Source organism: Nothoprocta perdicaria, unplaced genomic scaffold (genome assembly GCF_003342845.1).
Source record: "Nothoprocta perdicaria isolate Ctin4 unplaced genomic scaffold, notPer1 scaffold_69, whole genome shotgun sequence".
In the NCBI taxonomy this organism is placed as follows: domain Eukaryota; kingdom Metazoa; phylum Chordata; class Aves; order Tinamiformes; family Tinamidae; genus Nothoprocta; species Nothoprocta perdicaria.
This window is the reverse complement of record NW_020455965.1, coordinates 1,764,434-1,789,954: the sequence shown is the minus strand read 5'-3', so window position 1 is coordinate 1,789,954 and position 25,521 is coordinate 1,764,434. Positions and strand designations below refer to the sequence as shown.

The following is a 25,521-nucleotide window of genomic DNA, read 5'->3' as shown; positions in this document are numbered from 1 at the left end:
ACTCCACAACCTCTCTAGGTAGCCTGTTCCAGGGCTCTGTCACCCTCACTGTTAAGAAATTTATCCTTAAGTTCCTGTGGAACTTTTGATGCTTCGAAGCCTACATGTCAGCACTAAACAAAATTTGTGTAAGCGTGAATATTGTCAGGATTCAATATGCTGACAGCAAAACAGTCTGATACATCATTTTGGTCCTCACAAGGAAGAAAAAAGCAACCACAGAAAGACAAATATACTCCAGTATTAATTGTGGATCAAGGTGGGGACACTTCGAGCACTGAAATTCCGACAAAGTAAATCTAAACTGCAACACATATTTAAGTGCTCACCTAATGACATTTTCAATCTCTTAAGCTGAAATTTCTGATAAACAGCATAAACAAAAGATGTTACAGAGTTTACAACTGTGTCATCTTTTTTCGAGGCATTTTTTTTAAGGACAGTATTGACATTACTTCTGAAAAAAAGCTTGACTGAATTGCCTATTAAGAAGAGAAAAAAAAAACCACACACACACACACACACACAAAAGAGAACTAACTTTATACACGCTCCAGATCATTTTCTGTCTCCATTTACTCCTGACTATGTATTAGCTAAACTCTTCAGAAACATTACAATACACATTATCTAGTACAACAACTTAAAAAACTAAACAACTTTCAAAGAGGTTGAATAACTTCGAGCATTTTAAAAGTCACAGTACTGGGTAACATTAGTAGGGTGGTATCTGAAGCCGAGAAAGCTGAGACATTCTACTTCACACTGATCTGGAAAAACATACACATATAATAGCACAGATTAGGAACAGCGCAAGAAAGAAGCCATACCTAAAATGTCACAGCTTCAAACACTGGGGAACAAATTAAGTTAGAGAGGACGCCCTACCTCACGTCACATGCCCAGCTACTGAAGAGTCAGAAGTGCAATGCTAGATTTTAAATATGCTAAAACATTATTTCAAGAAGTAAAACTTAATGGCACTTTAAAACTTCTCTCCTAAAAAAATATTCCAGTGCCCAAAAGCCAATAACTAGACTTTGTAATTTCACTCCCACTAAATCAATTAGTCAAATTTGATATAAATAATAAATCAAAATTAGTTTCCAATCAAAAGGATTAGAGCCTCCAGGAGATTAAGTTCTCTCTCCAATAGTGCAAACAAAATGATCAAAATATCCTTGCTAAATCACTGCAAGGTCTGTGTTCACAACAGAACTACAATAACACTTTCAAAAGCACTATACACATAGCAGTGTGCACTAGCAGGAAAACCAGAACTGTAAAACTGTTAGATTCATTACAACTAAGAATTATGTTCACATCCTACATTAGTTAATGATTTTCTAAAATAACAGAAAGATTATCCTACTTTGCAAAACCTAACAGAATGAAGCTCAAAATTGGAAAGGCACCACAGGAGTGAAATTGCTAAGCTTAAAATAAAATTTTTCCCTACTATTTATGTTAGAAAATTTGTTAGCAGAAGTGTTCCTGTGGAAAACTCTACAGATACTCTATAGATTATACATACTACTTGAGTATTAATACTTTAAAAGTATTAATATGACTTCTACCAAACAGATTTGGTAAAAATTGTTTGTGATTTTAGTTGTAGTTATTAAAAGGTATATTGTGCTACAGCAGGTTCTTTATGAACAAATGTTAATTTTCCTTATTTTATGCTTGACCAACAGACACATTGCTAGAAGCTTCTTAGAGCGTCCTGTTTCTGCTTCAGAAATGTGCGTTTGAGCAATGGGAATTTTGAATGTTTGAATGTTTTTCCTACCATCCAAAAGAAGCAGACAAGCAAGATCTTCCATACAGCAAATTTGAGCATAAGGGAGAGCTAAACCGTCTCTGCTTGCAGAGGCTCCATCAGAAAAGCCCATAATCCCCCAGCAGACAGAAACAAGAGGCTGAAAACCTGTGTCTAAGCCAGTGTCCAGCTGCCATCCCGGCCTGTTCTGCACAACGGATTCTCCGCCTTTACTACAGCTCTACTACACTTGGGGAGAAGGCAGGGCACTGCTTCACACTTAATGCCCCAAATGATTAAATGGGGTGCTGGCACTTCTACCTGACACGAGAGCACTCCTTGTCTCCATGGTCTGCTTTGATCTACAAAAACTTCTCCGCAGGAAACTACAAACAAGCACCCAGGTGCAGCTGGGAAAAAGAGTCAAGCAGGAAAACCACTGCATGTTCTTTTTTAAAAGGGTTTTCTTTAGGAATATAATCTCATAGTGAATGTTTGCAAACTATATGGCTCCCTCTTGTGCTTATTATACCACATTTCAGGTAGGGGAAAAAAAATCACCATTAAACCATCAACATTCAGACTCTGTTCACCCTTTGTAACATATGCAATGCCTGTAAATGTTAATGGAAGTGACACGCTACCTTCCAGGGAAAAGAAAACTCTGTAGTCTACAAAACTTCTCTTTGAATCAAACTACAAAAATATTTTAAAATTAGAGATTACCACAATTAGAGCACTTTTAATCATTCACTGTATTTTGATAGCAATGCAGAATCCAAACACATCTTTTAAAGTATATCTCTAAGGGCTTTTAGCTCCTTACTCTTTTCAAATTACATACGTTTCGAAAGGTGACAGGGTGGTTTATAGAGCCTGGCTAACATGCTCAAGGGTTTATTTTTGTCTCCTCAATATCACACCTGCTTTTGCTTATCAAACCAGACTACAGTCTATCTTGCAACAGCTGTGGTGGGCATAAATCTGCCCCTTCCTCATGTCTATCCAGGCTAATCACTTTAAGAAAGAGTTAAGAGCCACAATGTTCTGAGAAAAGTCTCACTACGGAGAAGCTACAGACCAGCATTAAGCAAACAGTGTTTAAATCTCCATACGTTATCAGAATTAAAATTATTTTAGTAACAGTTCTATGTTGTAAAGAAAACAATTCTATGTTGTAAAAAAAAAATGAAGCATTCAAATAAACCATTTGTTAACCCTTTTATTGCCTCCTTTGGTCATGAGATATATTCTACACATTGAAAATGCCACTGCAGGAATATTTTGATTGCATAAATATTTCTTTTAGTGTTTTCAAACATCATCAAAACACCCTTTATTTCAAGATGCCGCGTGTTCTGCTCTCCTCAACTGAATAGCTACAAAGAAAGTAAATAAAGTTAGAAGACTGTTTTGTATTACAAAAAGTACACATGTAAATTACAACTGAAGTCTGCATGCCTGAAGCACTACTAAAATCCTAGTCCTACAGTCCAGCTTCCATAAAAATATTGATGCTAAAGCAGTAATAGCACTCAATGAAATGACAGTGTATGAGATGCTAATTTTCACTTTCATAGATACTGTATTTTTTCCTTTTTTTTATATTTTTTTTTCCTCTCTCTCCATTTTTATTCCCTTTTTGATAGGCTCAAGAATCTTCAAAATTATTGCTAGCATTTTTCAGGTCAACTTTGTTCAGAGTTATTTGAGCACACGCAAAATGATATCAAAATTCATTTCAGCTTTTCTGAACAATGGAAGTTGGCACATTGTTTTAGGGGAGGAAAGTTTAATTTGTACTTTCCTCTACATTCTCCCCCTGCACACAGACTTTCAAAAATTAGGAGCTCTTGCTTTTGAAAGCAGAAAAAAAAAAAAGAAGAATCTAAAAGACATTTTATAAACTGAAGGCAAATATTGTGGTAAGGTTAACATGGATCTTCAGCACTTACATTGCCTGGCTAATTGTAATCATATAATTAACTCCTGGATTAACAAGTATCTTGTTTTATCTGTGTTTTGGTATTAACATTAACACAGCTAAGTTTAATGTTTATCACTGTTCCATGTGGTAAATAGAAATTTCCTTAATAACTAAATAAAAAATAAATCCCATCAGACAGCCATCCCTGCAGCACACAAGCAGAAATAGCAAGGAATGGAGAAACGGTCCAAATTCTAAAATCATTTACGCTAGAGTTTCAGAGATATTACTGAAGCCGCATCTACAAGAATAAAGGTTTTTCTTGTACAATACAGTTAGAGCTGTAACCCTTCCAGTGTCAATGCAGATCATATCAGCAAAAAGCACATTACTTTGCTAGCTTAATTATGGTAAAGATTCTGCTTGTAAGAGCTTTTGCATAAAATCCTCTATTCTTAACAATGTTGTATTGACGACATTTCCAGCAAACAACACCTATTTTTCAATACCACATACAGTATTATGATTATCAAATACTGACTTGTTCAGTCTCTTAAGAAAAAGGACTTTGATCCCAACCACGTATATTTTAAAATAAGCAGAGGAGGCTTTGCTGAATATTTCAAACGGCTGCTCTGTACCAAGATTACACTATATTTTTTGAGTTCTTCTCAGTTCTTAAAATTATCCAATGAGTTTCCAAAAAGATGAATAGCAGCAACCCAGTCCTCTCCTCTGGCACTCCTGGAGCCAGCTGTGTTACAGAGCTTCCTAATGTGACATTTACTAGTGAAGAAACCTTCAGCTGAAACGGAGGTTCCCTGGCAGTGTTGAAGCACAACATTAAACTGGAGCACATCAGAAATTTACCCTATTGCTTTTCAACAATCAACTAACTGATACAAAAAAAAAAAAAAAAACTCAAAATACACAGTGTGATGTCAGCTATGATTTAAAAAAAATGATTCCTCTATGATGTACCCTCAATATTTGTCTTTTATGTTACAGAGCAGCTATTCTGTACATGAAAATAAAGTGACAAATAAAACATTCATCAGAAGATTAAAAAAAAAAAAAAAAAGTCTGGAGTTTTGACCACAAGTGGCCAGAAGCTACATTTTAACAATTCCCACAAAAGGCAAGTGTATATTATTAGAGCCCTCCTGGGGGGCTCTAATGCAGAGCTTTCAGAGCCATCTACTGAAACATAACTTCTAGGAAGGCTTCCCAGCCCTACGAATCCAACCAACTAGATCCCAGCCTGGACAGCATCAGACTGAGAATACTTCCTCCGCGAGGTACAATAGCAGTTTCTATATAACTGCAAATATTCAATGGAATACGTAACAGTAACAACAGCTTGTTGCATACAGCCAATCGCCACAACAGCTCTGAAGACAGTTTCCTTCTAGAATCATCTCATGTATATTATTTTCTAATAATAGTAATGCTCTGATCATGCAAGCTCTCACACATAACATTACTACTGGAGGATTAGTTAATGAAAGGATGGAGCTAGTCATAGTAATAGCTTAGCTATCTGATTAAGTGTTGCAAGAACATAAATAGTAGTTGGCAGAATTGCATAACATGTTACACAATATTCTTTAAAAACAGTTGAACTAAGCAGTGGTAAAAAATACTGCTCTAAAGGAATAAAACGCAGTAGCTCTGTGTCTCAGACAGTGTTGTTTTAAAGTGAAAAGCTGGAATACCAAGGATGAATTGCAAGCCTAGAATGGCAAGAAAGGAGAGTTGGCTACACTATCCTTTCCTGGATTAGAGACATGTGGAGATGAGAGTATTGCTCTTTCCCGATACTGAAGCCACTTGCCCTTACCACATAGCCCTTACAACATACTCCTTGCCTCAAAATGAAGGGCATCTTACCTGATACATATCCAACACCTCCAGTCACACGAGCTTTCAAGTATCCCTGCATTCATCAAGCGCTCAAAATATCTGCTAAAAGGGCACTCACACACACACACAAAGTTCTTTAAACAGTAAGCAGTTGAGCAAAATAATTTAAATTTTGTTAATTTAAAATGGTTAATATGAAATGCTGATACCATTAAATGAGAATAGCACTGTTCTGTTTTATTCTGACCTATCCTGCTATCAAAAACTCAGCACACGCTGTGTTTCTGGTGAAACTTCACTACACCTAGTCTCATACGTTCTTAGGTTGCGCCACCAACAGCTTTTGGGTATTCAAAACTGCACAGGCAACAGCCCATCATCATTCATCTGCAACACCAACCATGTCTCAGTATCACTCAAATAATAGCTCTCCTTTAGAAATACAATTTAAATCATTATTTCAGAAGCACGGTGAGAAAATAAGGTGCCACAAATCTCCGCATGCTCCAACTGTTACTGGTTGGGTTTACTTATGTATTTAAAGGCAATCAAAATACTTACTAAGTTAAAGAAAAGAGAAAGAAACAGTTAATCCAGTCATTAAAAATACATTACTTTTTCCATGGCAACTAGCAATCATATTTTTTTTACTGTTTATTGTAAACTGTATTTTTTTCATATAGAGACACAGGTTCTGGAGATCTCTGGAGGTCATCTAGCCCAACTTCCTGCAGGTCAGCTCCTGGAGCCTGGCCAAAACGAGTTGGCTGAAAACACTAATTGGATCACTGCTTACCTCCTTTTCTTCAGGCTGAACAAATGCAGTTCCTTCAGCCCGCCCTTGCATGGCTAAAGGGCTGAAATACACAACACCTTAGCAACCCATCTCTGAACTCGCTGCATTTTGTCAACATCTGTCTTGTGCCGAGGGGGCACCATAAACTGTGCAATTCTCCAGACGTCTCACCAGGGACAACTGGAGGGGAGTAATCATTTTTCCTTAAGATACTAAATACATTCTTATATCTAAAGTACCATGAAATTTTAACTGCGGTCAAAGAAACAGCAGCAAATAATGATTTAAAACAGAACTCTCAGTGTCTTGAACAACAATACATTTCCTCTATTATTTAGCAGCATTGTTTTCATGCCCTCCTCAATAAGCATGACATAGAGAGCATATGTTATTTAGTACATTTAAGATACTTACCTGAATAACTTTGTAGAAATAGGCATACTGCCGAGCTGTGTTTTTATATTGGCTAAAAACATCATGTATGGCCTGAGCTGACTGAAGATACTGCACTTCATCTTCTTCAAAATAGAGCGGAGTATCATACTCGCTGGGGAGAGTCTGGATGTAGGGCAGCCAGAAAGAGTTGGGGTTCGCCCGCTCACAAAGAAGATGGAAGGCCAATGTTATATTGCCCATGGCTTGAAGAATTCGATCTTGAGAATACAGGGATCCTGAATTAACCCAAAAGATGAGGCATTAATTACGCTATGAAATATCATCTTTTTTTTTTTAATTTTTAATATGAAGAAATAAAAATAGCTTTTCATATTTCTAAGGTATTTGGCTGCTCATATCATATTGTGCTCCAAATTATTTGATACAACAATGCCTTGTACGACTGTTTGGTGGAAAACAACATGAAGAACCTAAAACAATGCTCTCAGTATCTTTGTACAGAACATCTTATCTCCAAGCATATAACAAGTTACATAACATGTTCAAAATGACACATACTTCTGGAAGATATGAGCATACACAGGCAGAGACCAAAAGGAATTTTAAATTCTTTCCACTTGCACTTCAAGTTTCCAGATATTCCAAAACTACCGGTCAGGATGCTAAGCAAGTCGTGTCGTAAAAAAAATCAGCTAAAAAAAGCAAGTCTCCTATTGAACGATCCCACACATACCACGTTCTTGCTATGAATTTATTTAACCTCTTACCTAATACTGAATTTTTAGCTGATTCAACTGTCATCAATAGCTTTCTCGGAACCCACAGAAACAACTCTTCAGCCTACAGAAAGGAAAAAATATAGAGGGTCATTTAACATTTATAAAATACACCACATATCCTAGATATATGAACGTCTTTAAAGTTTTTTTCACTCCCTCTTTAATCAAAATTCTTCCTCCTCTTCCATCACAAATTAAACAAACATGCTACGAAAATGGTTTTATTTTGTTGTACCAAATGCCACAATCCACATTATGCAAAGCTTAGAACAAAAATGCTTAATTGCACAATGAAGTGCCTCAGTTTGGTAGTAGCCAACATGGAAGTGGTCTACACGACTTTAAAGCATATAACCCATTACATACATTATAATGCCATTAATTATGTGACCAAATATTTTCTTCTAGGAGAAGCTTTTTCGTATTTTCTTTCTATTCTTCATTGAGAAGAGCTATTCAGGAATTTTATCCTTATCAACTGGTAATGCTAGTTTTATTCTACCAAACTACTAAAAGAAACATAACATGACCATATTCTCAGTTATATTTTACAACAACTAATTGTCCATTAATGATTCAAATGTTTACCTTTCAATTGTAAGGTAAAGACCTTTGTAAGGTTTAACTGTAAGGTGTGTTTATTCTAAGCATTTATATGAATGTGTGTATATACATATATATATATATATATATAGGGGTGTGAGTGCATATATATATGTATGTATACACACACATGCACATACACATTTAAACAATAATAGGTTCTTTCATTTTTTCATTTCACAAAAAAATAAATGTTAGATAATAATAAATGAGTGGTAATAAAGGGCAAATGGACAAAAAAAAATAAAGGTTGTCCTTTATAAGGCCAAAAGAACAGTGATTTAAAAGGGATATGAAGGAGAAGAGATTAAGTAGGGAAAAAATATGACAGAGAGGGCTGTATCAGTGGGGGCAGAGGACATGAGAAAATAAAAAGTGACTAAAAAATTCATAGCAAAATAATACAAATTTTAATGAATATTTTTTTTTCTCAAGTAGGGTGTTTTATAATAATAGTTTCATTAGCATTTAAATGGGAGAAAGCAAGATGATGAGTATTTCAGAGTTCTGAAGCTATGTTCTAAACGCCATTTTCTAATCTAGTCAAATATTCTCATGCTTACCTTTATCTCTCTTGTTGCTTTCAAACCAAACCCCTCTTCTTTAAAGTTAGCTATTTCAAAACCCTCTGTGGATGCTCCATTTTCAGTAGCCCATTTTATTAATTCAGGAAAATAGTCATCTCTCTTCCCATCAAAGACAATGGACAAACCTGTACGCACAATTTATTAAAAAAAAAATTCAGAAATAAGAGGATTTAGAAAGAAAAACTTTAATAAAAAGAAGAAAACTGAAAAACAGAGGTACCTCCCAGCAGTTCTATTTTGAAGAAGCTGAGTCAGAAATGGTCTTTGTTCAGTGTTACTCAATAGCATATAACTGTCATACCCCATTTTCATCAACTTAAACATTCTGCCAAATTGGCTTACCAGTCATCTTAAAAAAAAAAAAAAAAAAAAAAAAAAAGCCACCCTAAACTGGGTTGTGAAGAAATGTGAAGCCCTCCTCCCCCTTTCTCTTTTAAATAAGCCAGGAATGCAAATATTTACCAGCTTAACATTGAGGGTAAATGCAATCACGACATGCTGATACAGGCAACAAGGACAAATTCTGATAGCAGGTTACAACTTCATTAATTCACTACTGGAAGTGATGATAAGTAGACTTCGAACTTTCCTCTTTGGGAATTTAGTTCTTTCCTGTAGCATATGCTTCTACTAAAACCTAAGCAATACTTAGGAGTGATCATCCTCCTAACATCACAGAGCTCTCCCAAAATGTTTCAAATTTATTCCTCCAACACTAACGTGGTGCACCACTGACATCTCTGGTGTCATTCATTTCCCCAGCTTTTATTTAGTACAGCAACTAGTTTGGCTATCCTCAGTCAGCAGTGCCTGTACATTGCCCCTATGTTCTCATCAATCTAAACTCTAGTGTCAGATCATGTCAAATGTCCAAAATTACCTGAAAAGTTTGGGCCATTTTATAAGGGGTTCTATTTGATCAGCATGATGCTTACACCCAAAAATAAGCCAGCTAAGTACAGGTGACAAATACATTTGTGATTAAAAAGGTTTTACAAAAGGAACTTTAGGATATTTCTAAGTTTTCAGTGTATTTTTCCCCTCAAATCGGGTATTTTCAGACCCAGAACACATAAAATTCATATTTTATACAACAGTGCCAATATCATCTAAAGCCACAGTCTTTGTATATTGGCAATACCTAGTACTGCCAAAACCATATATGCATCTCATGTGCTCCTCACTTTCTAAGACGCATTTCTCTTTTATTTCAAATTAGTTGTACTAGTTAGTTTAGTAGTTTTTCTGTAGAATATATTTAGAGACAATCCTCACGCATGCAGTCAGACGAGCTACGTAATTTCTACAGCACTTGAAGGATGTTTATACTCTCCAGGGCTGTTCTTTTTACTTCCAGCATTTACTACTGTATAAGGCTACTTGGAAGCTTTCAAAATCCAGCCTCTATTTGGAACTGTTCTATAAGCATCTCTGAAATACTATTTCTATTCCTCATATATGATGCAGGCCAATACTTCTCACATTCTGAAATATATTCTCCAAATTAGAAAGACAAGGTCTTTTAAATTATATGCACTGTATCTATGGTGAACAAAATACAGCCATATTGATGAAAATCTATACTTAAAAATATGTTTAACATTTTGCTATCCTTATATATCCCTAGTGCTCAAAATAAGATTTTCCTGCAATCAAGACCATTTTAGTTTATGCTTTTAAGTTTATTCTTTAAAGACTACATTCATTTGTACACCTTACGTTTCCCCACACCAATATATCCTCCTTTGTTAACTCAAGTTGTTATTAAGCTGGAAAACTACATTCAAGTTATAAATCATGTCCCGTTTAAAAACTGTTTTGATGGACACCTCTATAGCTAAGAGCTTTATATTAAAATGCATTTGTATGTCAGGGGTACCTTGTTTAGTAGGTTGTGCAAATTCCATGGCTAAAACTATACCTAGCTAACACTTTCATACAAATTTTTTTGCCAGTAGTCATTTTTCCCATCATTGCTTCAATCTCTCGGCACAGCAAAAGGATACACTGAATAGTCCAACTCGAACACTAAACTTGTTCTTCTTAACCTCAGTTAGGTTTTACCATAATACATGTCTATCAAAAGCATGGATATATAAAACAAAACTATGTAAGTTATGAGTGAGTAGAAAAATGAATCTAATTCTCCCCTACATAGCTGTGTTACTCAAACAGTAATATTCTTTGATGTCTTCTGCCAACTAATGCTCAGAGGTTTAAAAATCCTTTAATGTTTTTATATATGAGTTAACATATATTAAAAATACATAAAAAGGACATTTCAAACCTCCGAGTACAGTGTGCTGCTTCCAGCAAGTACACTACATAGTTTGTCGCACCTAAGCACTCAAGTTCCATTTTAAAAAGGAATCTGACTTTTTTGCCTTCACTGTGCAAGTACCTGAGGGAAAAAAAAAGGTTTCAAGACTTCCCAGGTATTTCCAGACAAAATCCATCCATTCTCTGGTTAGAAAGTTATTCATTTACCAATAAAATTACAATGGAAATAAGAGATTAATTGTACTAAAATTATACGGAAGGCATTTTTAAAGAACATACCTCTTCAATAAAAAGAAAACTGATAGGGATATAAAGTACTAACAACAAATCACTCAGTTTTTATAGAATATACTGAAAGAAAATTGCTATCTGAAAAATAAACCATAAACCTTAGAAAATCAGTAATAAAACTCTACCTTAATTGTGATACTATACACATTATTTAAATTATGTGCTTGATTTATAAGAGAAAATTATTAGCATCTCTCTTTTGTACACATATACAATTTTATTTTGATATAATTTATTTTCATTATATTGACTGCAGTAAAATTTTAGGGTTAAAATTAAATGATAAAACTAAAATTATATGTTAAAATTCAAAATATGCAGATTAATAGAGGCAGAGGCTCAGACTATGTAACCAGAAAAGCCTATTACTTTCAAAGAACTTTTATTTCTAGTCCTCAAATTGTTAGCTCACATAAACCTCAAAATGTATCTTTCATCATATAAAATTATCACAGGATCAGTTGTCCATGATATTCCTCCAAAAAATGTGTGTATTCAAATGGTTAGTGTCAGCAGTTATATCCATCAAAAGACGTAAGAAGGATCTTCAAGTGCAAAAAGCCAGCACACGCTGGACAACTAATATTTTTATCTCAAAACTATAAGGTCACATTATAACAGTGAAAATATTTTTCTTTAATCAACGGCCACAACTTTTCAAGCAAATCAACAGTCTACCTGAGCTATCTTTATCTTACAATTAGTTTTTCCAATTTACCTTTCTGCTTTTTGCGTATTTTCTCCACTAGTGAGCGGATCTGCACATACTCTTCCCACTCCTTACCAGGACCTGGGGTTGGACTGCTGCATTCTGGAGGAAAAACAAAGCATGACAAAATTGAAGCGTTTGCTTTAATACAATATATACTTTTAACATCAAAGAAAGGGTCATGGATTCATGTTAGCCTTAAAAGAACCTCAGCATTATATGTCCTCAGACATTTACATACTGAATGCTATGATCCCCACTGTTATAAGCATCCCATTGCCTGACAAGTTACAGAGACTTATGAATTTATTTAATGAAGTAACTTGCCCCAAGTTATTTTACTGGTATCCAATTTTTTGTTCTTTCAGATATAAGAAAGCATAAATGTTTAGAAAGCACATAGTGAAAAAAAGTTCAAAAAAGTAAGCAGATAGAAGTTCATTTTATCTTTGAGACTATGTTTTTAACAATCCAAGCAAAACATGGTGCTTACATTGGCCTGCTTGCCATTGTGCTTATTTTTACATATGCAAATGACAACAGCAGCAATATTTAAGTTGGGCAACTGAGAAATGCATTTGACCTGCCTACTTCAATTCAGTGTTGCAAGATCCATGTGTATGGCAAGGACAAATAAATGGACACTCAGCCAAGCTTTAGCTTTGGATCCTACCTACAATGGCTCAGACAACGTTCTCAGTATTCTCAGTTTTTTGATATGACTTGCCTGAAACCAAGTGGTCGGGTGAAGTTTGCTACACCTGACTGATCTGAAAACCTTTGCACTGAACAAAATACATAAGCTTGACAAAAAGGCCAGCTGAAACCTGTCTTTGCTTGGAAAATTATATTTTATTTATAGTAACACCATTGAAAGCACAGGCCAGCTGTAGGATAAGGATCACACTGCTACGTCAAATCCTTGCAGTTCTTTGTGAACAATGTCGAAGAAAAATCCTTATTTTTCTAAAACAGTTTTTTGATGTTTCTACAACATGAATATCTGGGTCTCTGTTTCCACAATCGTGTGGCTCACACCACAGCTACCAGTAACAGCAGCAAGAGTAGAGAGGATTTCAGCATCACGATGTGAAAACATGCTCTGCTTTTCAATTAGTAGTCAATTCATACGAATTGGCAGAATTAACAGATGAGACTCCCCAAAACTCCTCAAAGACAGAAAAAGACTTTGGTTTACACACCAGAATTGAGCAGAAATTAAAGCTTCCTAATAAAAAAAAAGCTACAATTTCATTTAAAGGACAGAAATACCATTGAAGTTGGGACTTATATTGCTACTTTCCACAGGTACTCTGCTCCAATATCCAAAATTACACTTCAGTTCAGAGTACCGTCCAAACGTCACAAAGACGCAGTATAATGCTTTATAAGAAGGACATTTTAGACCACATAAATCTAGAGCAGGTTTTTATCTAATCCCTGCCCAGTACCAATGCATGTGTGGAAAGTAAAGCCAACAGCTGCCAAAAATATGGCATGTCCAATGAAGACCTACGACAGTGTATACTGAGAGTGGCACATTCTTTGAGGCACTGCATACAGTCTTAGGCAGGCTAGCAAGGAAGTTTGGTCACTTACAGGAAATGAATGAAGTTCAGTGGCTTATATAAGAGGGCAAAGACTTGTTTTTAACTGTTCTCCACACCATCTCTTTTCCCAAATAATTAAAAATGAAACTTACTTTGTAATAATTCACTAATTAGATTCAACATTTCCTTTGGAGATACTGTTGTTGTGGCTCCTGTACCTGACTTCTGAGTTTTCACTCGGCTTTTCTTCCCCATCTTCCAACTACAACAGATTAATGAGAAAATTGTCACCACTTACTAAGATACTAAATACAGTAACGATGACTACACGAGATCTTCTGGTATTAGTCACTTATAAAAATGGAGCATGAAGAATTGTTTCTGGCACGTATGCACATGAGCATTTTCTTTGTGTTTTTCTTTGAATTGTCTGAACACAAGGTAATAGTTTAATGCAATCTAAAGCATTTTTTCACAGTTGCAAATTAAATACATGATAATTAGAAACTAGTTATCTTGGAGATAAGGGAAACCACTCATATCACTTGTGAAATCACTAGTTTTGAATGACATTATGGGTATCAAAGTTTCCACACTATATTAAAACAGATGTTATTTTACCCCATCGGCAGCACTCTGGACACCAACTGAATTAGGATCTATATTTGCACTAATGTGCTAATTTTGAATGTGTAGCAATAAAAGGCACTTCACTTTGCTTGATTGGGGTTTTCTTACCTTGTTTCTGAAGGAAGACTTGCTTGGAATATAACATCCAAAACAGACTTCTTCCCCAGAAGAAAGAATCCCCCCAAATAATACTATTTGCGTTTTATATGTGGAGATATGAAAAGCACCACAACGCAACTCCACCTTTATGATTCACCTGTACACGAGGCTATATGAATACGGGGTGTAGTCAGCACCGCGTTTTGAAATTTTCTTCATTTGAAACATTTTAATAGCAAAAACCTATTTTTGCAGTAAAAGCACCATCTACTTGCTGATAAAGGGATATGTCTAAGGACAAAGCTAATTTCAGAACATACAAACTTAACTGTGATAAAAATATATGAGAAAAAAAAAGATAAAATTTGCATTACTAGTTTGTTGGTGGTGGTGTTTTAAGACCAAAAAATATCACATCTAGTGCAAATCGGGTCTATGTAAGTTCGGAGTTCAAAGCTGCTCCAAGACCTGTCTCAGGTCCTACTACCTGAGGTATCACACAGCAAACACACCACAAGAACTAACAAATCCTGTGCACACCAGTCAAGCAGTGGCCTGCACCATAAACACAAACACCGTATCACACTACCCATACATGAACATGAAATAAGCCCTGGTAAGCTGGCAACATATGCACTTCTACTCCAAACTACTGCTTCTTTGTCATGAGGACTATGGAGAAATAAATATCCTATTGGCATGATTAAATCAGCAAGCGTCTCGCACAGAGAAATAAAAGTAGCAGAGTTATATCTGGCTATCTCTTGTTAGCTTTTTAAAAGGAAACACTTTCCTATCTTTAGAGATCTAAACCGTACTTTTAAAATTCAATTCACCAATCAGAAAAACAGGTCTCCACTTCCTATGTGATTCTGTGTTATCACTTCAAAAACTGAATTATCAGCTCAGTTACACGAAACAGTTATAGCTACTAAAAATCCAACGTATCCAATATATATAGTAAAATGCACTAATTTAGTATTATATATATTTAGTAAAAAACTTGGCTTTGAAAGGAATTGCTGCAATACATATTTGTCCAGAAAAAAAATCCAAATACCACCCCCCAACAGAACTATCTGGTATAAAAATCACGAAGTTCTCATAAAAATTAGTATACGATGAAAGTATTTTCAGGATTTCTTAAAAACAACATACAATATATAATCCAGGTTCATGCCTGGGGAAAAGCAGCTTAGTTAAGCAATGCTCCCTGCTATATTTAAGTAGAAGATACTGGAATATGAGACACAATGTGGCTCCTTACTTACAACTAACAAAGTAAATATGGTTTCTTTAGAAAACTATTTTTGTAAGTAAAATTGCATTCATATCATAGAGCTTATGAAAAAGATTTTAGAGCTTGATTTCAATCCTAAATAAATCCCTGAAGTTCCTAGATTTGATCATTTTAGAAAGAAACGTTTTTCACATTTGAAACAGATTTTAGACATGAAGCATTACTGTTTAATAAAGGACTAAAACAAAGCTTCAGAAACAAAGTATTAGGATGCATCTCAACAGAGTAAGAGAGACTGTTGCATGTACATGCTAGACAACAGAAGCAGCAATATATAACAGTTGCATGACAATGGAAAAAACAGACAAACAAAACCCAGAAAACCTTCAGGATTGAGATAAACTGCAGATTCCATAAATATCTTAAGATTTTTGATTGTTTGTTTAGGATTTGTTTGTTTTTACATTTGCTTTTCTAGTCATTTTCCAGTCGGTATTTTCAAGTACTGGGCCATGTTTCCTTTCAAATGAACTTTGTTGAAAATTCCTGAAGGGTTCTGCAAAGACAGAGTACTGACACCAGCAAGCTTGGCAATACGCAACACAGCCATGTTGCCAAATACTGTATATCAGCTAGTTGGGCAAAAAAAGGAATCCTGGAAGGAAAATAAATAAATAAATAAATAAAAGAACAGTACAGTGGCAGTGAGGGGGTTAAATGAGCAGTCTCCCCCCTTTAATACTGCTGTCCAAGAAAAGTTCTGTTGTGTCAGCCCTGGAAGTTGCTTCAGCTTCACACAAAAATATCCTTCAGGAGTTATAAAACATTCCCTGTGACTTAAAAGCTCTACAGAGTGAATATGTCCACATAACTTCACAAAACACTCCAGAAGAAACACTGAAGAATTACCCCCACCCTTCCTTTTTTTTTTTTTTTTTTTTGTGTGTATACATGACTGCTTAACATTGTATTAGGAAACGTAATGCTTACAGCAGTGTACTTGGCTGTACCGCAGTAGCCCAGTTCCATAGGGAAATGATACTAAGACTGGCTGATAAAAATACAAAACTTCCAAGGCAAAATTTCAGAAAAAAAAAGAATTCATTAATAAAAAAGAACTATCCCACCTGTTCATGCTTACTCCACCAGCAAGAATTTCACCACAGCATTATATTAGTAAAGCTATAAAGCTCATCCATCATAAAGAGCTTTAAAAGTACCTATATCTCAGTTGCTCATTTGTCAGGTTAAAACACAGGTTTGCAACCCCTAGTACAATACTGTCAATATAATCATCGTACTGGGTAGCTGCTGTATTAATTTTTTGTATTTAGCTTTCGTATTTCCTGTATAAGAATATATGAAGTTTGAGTTCTCCTGGATTTGCATCTTCTGTCCTCATACGCATCTTTTCCAATGGTCCATGTTTTCAACCATGTTTTCAGTTACTGGTCTCATCTCTTCAGGACCAATCCAATCTCCATGCTCAACACAGCTTTTCTCCTAGCAGGTGGACCAACTTACATTTGAGTTTTCCAACTCTAATTCGATTGAAAATTCCCCATAAGTTGATGGGTGAAGGTGAAAGCAGCAGCCAGCATACAGAACTAACAGCATCCCTCAGCCTTCTCCCTGCAGCTCTACTTTCTACTTCACAAAACCATGACCCACCTCTTCAAAAAACTGTTAAAAACCTGTTGAATAGCTGACAGCTAAGACATCCATTCAAGTAGAACTCCGCTCCAAGCACCCAGTGTTTTTTCAATGCAGTATCTTAATGCTTTAATTCAGCCCCTTGTAGATGTGAGTTACATGTTATCATTACACAACAGCTCCTACCCCACGCATCATCTTAGCTAGGGTAAACTAGCACAGAAGGTGAGGAACCACATCTAGAATTAGTATTAGAAGGCCAGATATTGGTCAACAAGGGCAGACAAGGAGGAGATAAGGAAATTCTCCAAGGTGAGTACTGTAGGTGGTTGCAGGAAACATTCCTTGGCTGACAAATGAGTAGGATGTAACACAAGCCAGGCTTGCATTATTTCTTCTAATTTCATGGCCTAAAATAAGTAATTTTCCCTCTACTTCAGTCAAGAAGTGTATCACCTTCTTGCATTCACATATGCTGAGCAGTTAGGGGCTTAAAGGACACATTTAGTGCTTGAAGGCAGTTGACAGGAGTTCTTCAATCCATATGCAGAACGCAATTTTACATTCAGTATAAAGAGGTTTAATGGGAATTTGGTCTTTTCCCTCCACTGATGATGCTTTTTCTTCTAAACTTCAATCTTATGGCTGCAAGTAAAAAAAATAAATACATCTTCTAACCAATAGAAAGCCTGAAATCCAGAAGTGTCAGAACAGTGTGGGTGGAGAAAAGATCTGTGATCTTCAAGGAAAAGAGAAAAAAAAAATCAGTTTATACATTTACAATGAACACTGTTTGCTTGTGAAAACCACCTACACTGTGTCACTCAGAAACCACATTAACACTCATCACTCCTAAGGTACTTATCTAGATGTTCCCACTAAGCAAATGACTAATTGGTGCCTGATTCAGTGCCTTTCCCCCATTGCTCAATCTCTCACCTCTGCTGAACCCCTCTCCCGCTCTTCTTGCTCTCTTCCCTTCTGCACTCCCACTACTGGCCTCGCTTTTTTCATCTCCTTTCACCTCCTCTCCAAACCTGCCCCGGCAGCCCTATAAAATGCAGTCATCACCAGTCTTGTGCTTGTGTCCTTGTACTCTCCAACCTGTTTCCCTCCCTCGACTTGAATTGTAAGCTCTTCGGAAGAAGGACCTTCTGTGAACGTGAAGTGCTTATTATGAGAAAGCCCCCTTTTTAATTTTTTTTTTTCTTTACAGAATGTTAAGTACTACCGAACAGGGATGATGTTGCTAACAAAAATTACCTACAAATATTCCTGAAAAGAGTAACAACAGAAAACAAAACAGAAAAGCACTGTAAAAACAGAAAAGCACTTTCTATACGAAACTATTACCAATTCAGCTTCAACTTAAAGAAGAAAATCATATAGGTTATGGCTAAAGGAACTCCTAGGAGACGTAAATTTATATTTTATTCCAAATGGAATGTGAACTTAAGTTTTGACAGGTTTGTTTCTTGTGTTTTACTTGAAATCAGTTCAATGCACAGCCCTGCACACATTGCCCTGGGTTTTTGGGCTGTCGTAAACTACGCTAGAGTCACACAAGCTCTCAGTCACCTCCTTCCTGCCAGGAAAAGATGCTCTCCTATGTAAAGCATAAGGACTTCCACCCTTAGGTTTTTCATCTCACCATCAAGTTGTCTCCAACAGCAGCTCACAGCTCTGAAACACTTAAGTTCTGCAGTAAGAGGCAGATACTAGCACAAATACACACTGTGTTATACCAAGCTGCCTGACACTCCTCCCTTCCCTTTTAATCCCTGCTTCCCACTTCCAAAACCCCATCAAGTCACAGGGTTTCTTCCTCAGCCTTGGCATTTCCAGCAAGCCATCTGCCACACAGAGGTAATAGCTTGATTAAAAAAAAAAAAAATACACACTCACCAGTCCCTAGTATCTTCACATCCTTCTACAAAAATAGCACAGAGCAGCATCCTTCATCTCCCAGAAGAATAGTGAGAACAGTGAAGTTGCTCTGCCCAAGTCTGTGACTTCCAACCACATCTCTATTTTATTTTCTCTTTTCTTCTTCTCTCCTAACAATAGTTATGGCTTAATAATCATATTTTTTCCTTGGGATATTAAGTATTTGTACATGAAACTTCTAATATAGTACCAAAAAAATGGTCAATTAGGCTGCATAATATATTAACCAACTAGTGACATATTAGTTCTATATCAATGTTAATACTAGCATTCTGACTATAAGTACAATTTGTATTAGAAGAGAAAGTACAAACATATGTGTGTGCAGCTGTCTCTGAAATATAAAGACGCATGTGCCTACAGCCATTTCTGCAGTTACTGGTGCACATACAATGCCCTTCATTGCCATGTGTTTTTTCTTCTCACTAAGCATTTGGAATTTCTTTCTCATTTCCATTTAATACATGACTGTATTAAAAAAAGTCCTTTGTGATTTACACATTGCCTGATTTTCCAGCATTAAAAAAAACCCACCTATCTTTTAAAGCAACCTAGAACTACAAGGGAGGAGAAATGGATGCTGTAGAGTGCAGCAATACGGTGTTATTGGCAGTATCACAGTTTTGCACAGCACGAGGACATAACATTAACTCCTACAAGGACTAACCAACCACAAGAAGGAAAAATAGGAAGTCTGCACTACACATGTATATACATATTGTCTCTAAAAGATAGGTGTAATTTAAATGGATAATAACAAAGTATAAAGACAAATCTGCCATAGCTGTAAACCCTGACACCCGACAAACCTACTGCGTGCTACAGAGAGGTCCCGTAAAAAAAAAAAAAAAAAGAAAAACTTGATATATTTACTTACATACACATATATATGCGCAAATTCACCAGTGTTCCCAAATTAATACTTCTCTTTCTACAGGAAGAGTTCGAGTACATTTAGAGCATATGCAATTGTCATTACTTTAAAAACAGTTAGCATCAACCAAATGCGTCAAAAATCTCTCAAGATAACATTTTGGCACTTATTCAAAGCCTAGTTCTTGCAAAGGATCCATTTTTCAATAAGATGCTTCTTTTACTAAGTTTTACAGCTGGGCTGTTGACTAAAGCATAAGACAGTCACATGAACAACTTGCATTTCAATAAGCTCAGATGTAAAGCACGTTTTGACTGTTCCTGAGGACACTGCTTACTTCTTTTGTGCTGGAAGAGCTGTTTGCTTTGATAGCAAACATTTTGCTGCAATCCCAGAAGTAACTCCTTTAGCAGATACAAATAAAAATTTCTTTTTAAGATCTGCACCACCAAAGACTACTGTTAAAAGTCCACTCCTAAGGCTCACTTCAGAACACCCCAAAATAAATTGCAAAAAGCTAATACAGAAGTGTTAGTGGTCTGCCAGATCTTTATCAAATAATATGTGACAGCTCAAAACAAGACTTATAGTTACAAAGGTATTTTGGTTTTATGTATCAGTCTCCCCACATACATCAAGAAATAACCTACTACACAATATTTAGTTTCACGTATTCATACACTAATTCATAGACTAGTAGATGCATGCTAACTTTGCATATATATACATATATAAGCTGTTTTCCAAAAGAAACCATAAAATCAATAGTTCCATAAATTTCCAAAAGAGCTCCTGTGATGGCTTAGCAGAACCTGCTCTACTCCCCATTGCAATGAGGACTCAAATCTCAACTCAGAATCACTTCATCTGATGTCATTTCAGACAGTAGGTTCTCCAACAGTGCCAGCACAGAGTACACTTACAACACAGGGTTAAATACTGGATAGACCCTGCAGCAACAACTACAGTTCTACTGTGCTTCTCTACTCCTTCCAGAAACTTTACTATCAGTAATGGCTTAAGTGAGCAAAAACCAGAATCTTTTATCAGAATTTCTTGTACTTTGCTTAGAACAAGATCAAGTGACAAAAGTAAGAACACAAGCCTTTACTAATCACCGTGAAGGCATTAGCAACAGTTAAAAAGGAGCAATACTGTGTGACAGACTATGTATTTTCTTAAAAGAGGTGCAAAGTGAACAACTAAGAGCACAAGTTCAGTCCCCATTCAAATCACCTGATGCACTTGGAAGTTTTAACCCTGAGGTAAATTAAAGACTGCAGGGTGGTGGTATCCAAGCACACACTGTTGCTAATGGGAATTGCTTTCAGAACCCCAAACTTTCATTTCACATGTCCCTCCGTAGAAGCGCTTCCTAACCACCAGCAATCAGAATTATTTTAACCACCAAACAAGATGTGGAACCTCTTTAACCTAGCAAAAGCTTCAACCATTCCCCTAAGCTTTACTTTCTCAGGGAAGGAAAACAAATACTCCCCCAAACCCCCAAGTGCTTCAGTATCACTGCCAAGATAGTTAAGTTCTTTTTTAATTGCATTATATGTATTTATATGTCAATGACATACAAATAATACAAAACTAGGCAATAACATTTATTCCAATTAGCTGGACTATCTCCATGGAAGCGATTTAAAGCTAAAGTTGCTTAATGCTATGGACTACTGTTTAATTGCAACAATAATTCCACCTAAAGTGGAATGGCCTCAAGAAACAGCAAGTCAGCCCATGATTATTTCTATGCACTGAAAAACTCTTAACAGTTCTGGGGTTTTTTTTGCCTTTTTATCTTTTTTGGTCTTAATGCCTTTGTCTACCTCCCGCTTTCAACACATTGCAAATCTGCATAACTCCCTACTGCCTGCAAAGCTACTCCTGGTAGCTCATCACAGGGACAAACCACATCTCCAAGCACTGCATAGACAGCACTTATCCCAGCATTGCTGACTCCACATTCTCTGGGCCATTTTAGAAATGCAACCAAGCCAAACTTTGAGGTTTCTCATCCAAGCAGCTAGATGATATAACCATATATTGATGAAACTATGGCACTTCCATTCATAAGGAGCTCATATTCTCTACATTCCTTGCAAAAACAGACCCTTTACTGAACCATTCATATATAATATGAATATATAATTAGAAACCTCTTTGACCTCTCCTCATCCCAGAGATGAAGTGTGTCAAGGTGAACTTGCTTAAGCATCTTAGGCACCGTTCTTCATACTTAGATGAAGAAAAAGTGTATTCTAGAAATATTTTTAATGAGAAGTAGGAGGCAAAGAAAGATTCCACAAGGTTTAAGTTAGGTGCTCTGCTATATGACAGCACACGTGATTACTGCAGTCAAAAGCAGTTGCATTATATGTGCACACTTACAACAACTTAAACTGGTTGAATGTTTCAATGCTACTGCTGAGTCCCTAAAATGGTGAAGAATTTATACTTGGACATGGCATTGACACTACATAGTGGATATAATTAAATTTTTCTTGAAACTATTGATATCTGAAACTAGCTAGTTCTACATTATTTCTTGGCATGTCCTGTATGGACAGGACAGGATCTAAGAAGCTAAACTGCTGAATTACTCTCTAGCTCAGAGTGGAACACGGCACTTTCACCAGGCTCCCGTCCATAGCACATTAGCTCGCTCCAGGGGCACTGAAAGACACTTCAACCTGACTGGTAGTGCTTAGTATTACTATCACATCATGAAGAACAAAACACACCCAAGAGAATGTAAAGAAAAATGTATATAATTAATCCAAAGAGGTCTGTGGCTTTGGGTAGGAATTGCAGTATAAACTGGTATGAATTACAAGGACTCCAATAGATGTGTGTGCCTTTTTCCAGACTGTCCCTGGGCATTTGGGAATATCTGCATCAGGTAGCATGTTTGCCATTAACTGAGGGGTTTGGGGAAGACCTACCAAGTGATCCTTGTGCCTTGGACAATTCTGAAAAACACCACACTTGGAAAAAAACAAGTTCAGAGTAGCAGAGGAAAAGAACTGGAATGGCCCTCCGCTCTGATGGGCTCGTGCTGCACTTCACAGGCAGCTAGTGCACCCATCTGCGCTCCTGCTGTGCGTGGGGAACCGGATCAGCTGATTATGAAAACACACATGACCCTCGCGGTCACCCTGACCAGCACCAGTACCTAGTCACCCCGACCAGCACGACCACCGCTGCGTTCCATGGGGATCTACGTGAGGTTTGGGCAAAACGACAGCAGTACCTGCATTAAGCGACAGGACACTGCATTAGTTATCAAAGCTGAAGCAAATCATAGCAGTGCAAAAAACTCACAAGGCAAATAGGAAAAAGCATCTCTTTATAACTAAAAAGAAAGTTTCCTAAAAGGATTATTACAGATTCACCCTGTAGCAGAGCTAAATATTCCCCCCAGGCCCTTGCTGACAGACCATGGTCCTTAAGCCCAATTACATTTACACTTCAATATGCCACAATTATGGTATCCCTGGCAAGAGCCATGGCAGAGGTGGCACTTCTGAAGCCAGAACGTTACCACGACAGTTAGGAAAGGAACTTCTCACAACATTTAAGCACAAGTATACCATATTTTTAAGCTTCTGCTGCGAAAGAGAAGGAAAGGAAAGAGAAAACATAGTGTGACTTCTGACAACAGCAGCATCAGTGTCAATATTCTGCTTTCCAGTTCCCATACCTGAGGATACTTCCAGAAATAGAAGTACTGTCCACTAATCTAGGAAACTTTTAAATTAAACAAAGTCAGTCAGGATAATAATGGAAAAGACCAAAGGATTCTCCCTTAAAGGGCACACAAAGGACGGAATTGAACATGAACCCAGGTAATGGCTATATCATTCAGGAGCAGCTCCTGATGTGTTGCTGTGGGTGATATTGGGGGAATGTTCCTATCCACCAGGATAGGATGCATTCTGGGAGCAGCAGCACTTCGCAAAGCGACAGCACTCAAGCCTTGTGCCTTAGGACAATGTGCCATATACGGTCAGGGTAAAAATCTGCAGAAATTTGCTCAAAGCAAGTTCCTCTTATAAACCTGATCTGACATTCCTGAGAGTTGTCTGGAGAGAGGAGAAAAAAAAAAAAAAAAGAAGCTGTAAAAGCTGTATTTTTTCAAAAGACAAAAAGTTTCAAAGAATTTTGCTTTGTTAAACGTAAAAGAGTGAAATGATGCTGGAAAAAAAACTTACCTTGCTGCATTAAACTTGCAATCTTCAAGCACTATGACCTCAGTTTGCCAGAGTATACAGAATACTGTTCAGTAGCTTGTATCATCATTAAAAAGGGCAAAACCTTTGTACTCCTGCCTCCAGCAGGATTACAGAGACCAAGACACTAAAACAAAGCAAGCAGTTATCGCATCAGGAAGGCATTGTTTCATTTTAGCCTTTCCAATGCCCATACTCTAAGTACAATGAGACAGTTCCTCATATTGAGGCACCCGTTCAAAGATTTAATAAGTCAGAACAGGTTGTACACACCAAGCATCCTACAGTGACAAGACAGAATCTGTCAAGACACTGTCTGTCATTGTCTTGAAAGCAGGAACGTCACTTTTTTTTTTTTTTTTTTTATTAGAGCAGCAAAATGGAAAAAATGGAATTTCATCAGCCCATATAGACCTCACTATATGTTCCTATGAATTAGCAAGGAGCAAGTTCAGAAGTAATTGTTAAATACCGACTTCCAGGAAAAAGAGTAGAGAATAGACACCAATCCAAATCCGACTGCCCATGAAAAGCCAGCAGTCATTTTCTGCAGCTTTCCAAGCTTTACAGTCTCTGTATGTGTTTTTTCACTGCACCACCATACAAAATCTCTCCAGTTGGAATGAGAAACAGCTTCGTTTGCCCATGACTGACAGAATCAGGTGGAGGTACATTCCGGAGGAAAGGATGCATCTCTATTTCAGGAGGAGTTAGCGGATTAACATGCCACCAGTACAGCTCTGGACAAGCAAGTGCAAGATGAAATGCAGACGGAGCTGGCCATCGCAAGTAGACAGCCTTTTTCCTCCTCCACCAGCTTGAAGCAAGCTGGGCTACTTTCTCCAACTCTAAAAGCAATAATCCAGAAGCAGAATTCCTCGGGTGAAGCAGGGAGGGAAAATGGGACAGTGGAAATCATGAAACTTCCTACTGAGACCCACTTTTTCTGCAGAAGCTATGGCTCCAAAAGTAAAGGTCATCCAACTGCAAGATGATAGATACCTGCACAGCTGTCTCCAACCATGAGTATCAAAGCCCAGTGTTTCCTCCAGAGTGGGAAGCAGAAGTGAGAAAAACCGTGCTGGTTCAGAGAAGTTAGTGCTGAGTGCCAGGGACGGCCTGTTGGAGTGTCTCAGTCTCATGAAGCCCCTGAGTGCCAGCAGCTCCATCCGCACCCTCTGGAAGCTCCTGTACAGGGCAGTGGAACATCGACCCAGAACACGGTGAGCTTGTTTTGCAAAGACAGCTTTGTTTATATGGAAGGATGCAAACTGAGCTGGATCAATCAGTCAAAGCA

At 37.0% G+C, this 25,521-nt stretch overlaps 1 protein-coding gene across 1 annotated transcript in view; it reads right to left on the bottom strand.

Moving 5' to 3' along the window:
- The window catches only part of SETD3 (SET domain containing 3), a 55,820-nt gene that overhangs the window by 24,041 nt on the left and 6,258 nt on the right, over positions 1-25,521 (bottom strand). The window contains exons 2-6 of the mRNA XM_026050432.1: positions 13,696-13,805; positions 12,003-12,095; positions 8,690-8,838; positions 7,512-7,584; positions 6,763-7,019 (exon numbers count right to left, since the gene is read on the bottom strand). Coding sequence (XP_025906217.1) covers positions 6,763-7,019; positions 7,512-7,584; positions 8,690-8,838; positions 12,003-12,095; positions 13,696-13,798 — 675 coding nt within the window. The 5' untranslated portion in view covers positions 13,799-13,805. The remainder of the gene's footprint in view (positions 1-6,762; positions 7,020-7,511; positions 7,585-8,689; positions 8,839-12,002; positions 12,096-13,695; positions 13,806-25,521) is intronic.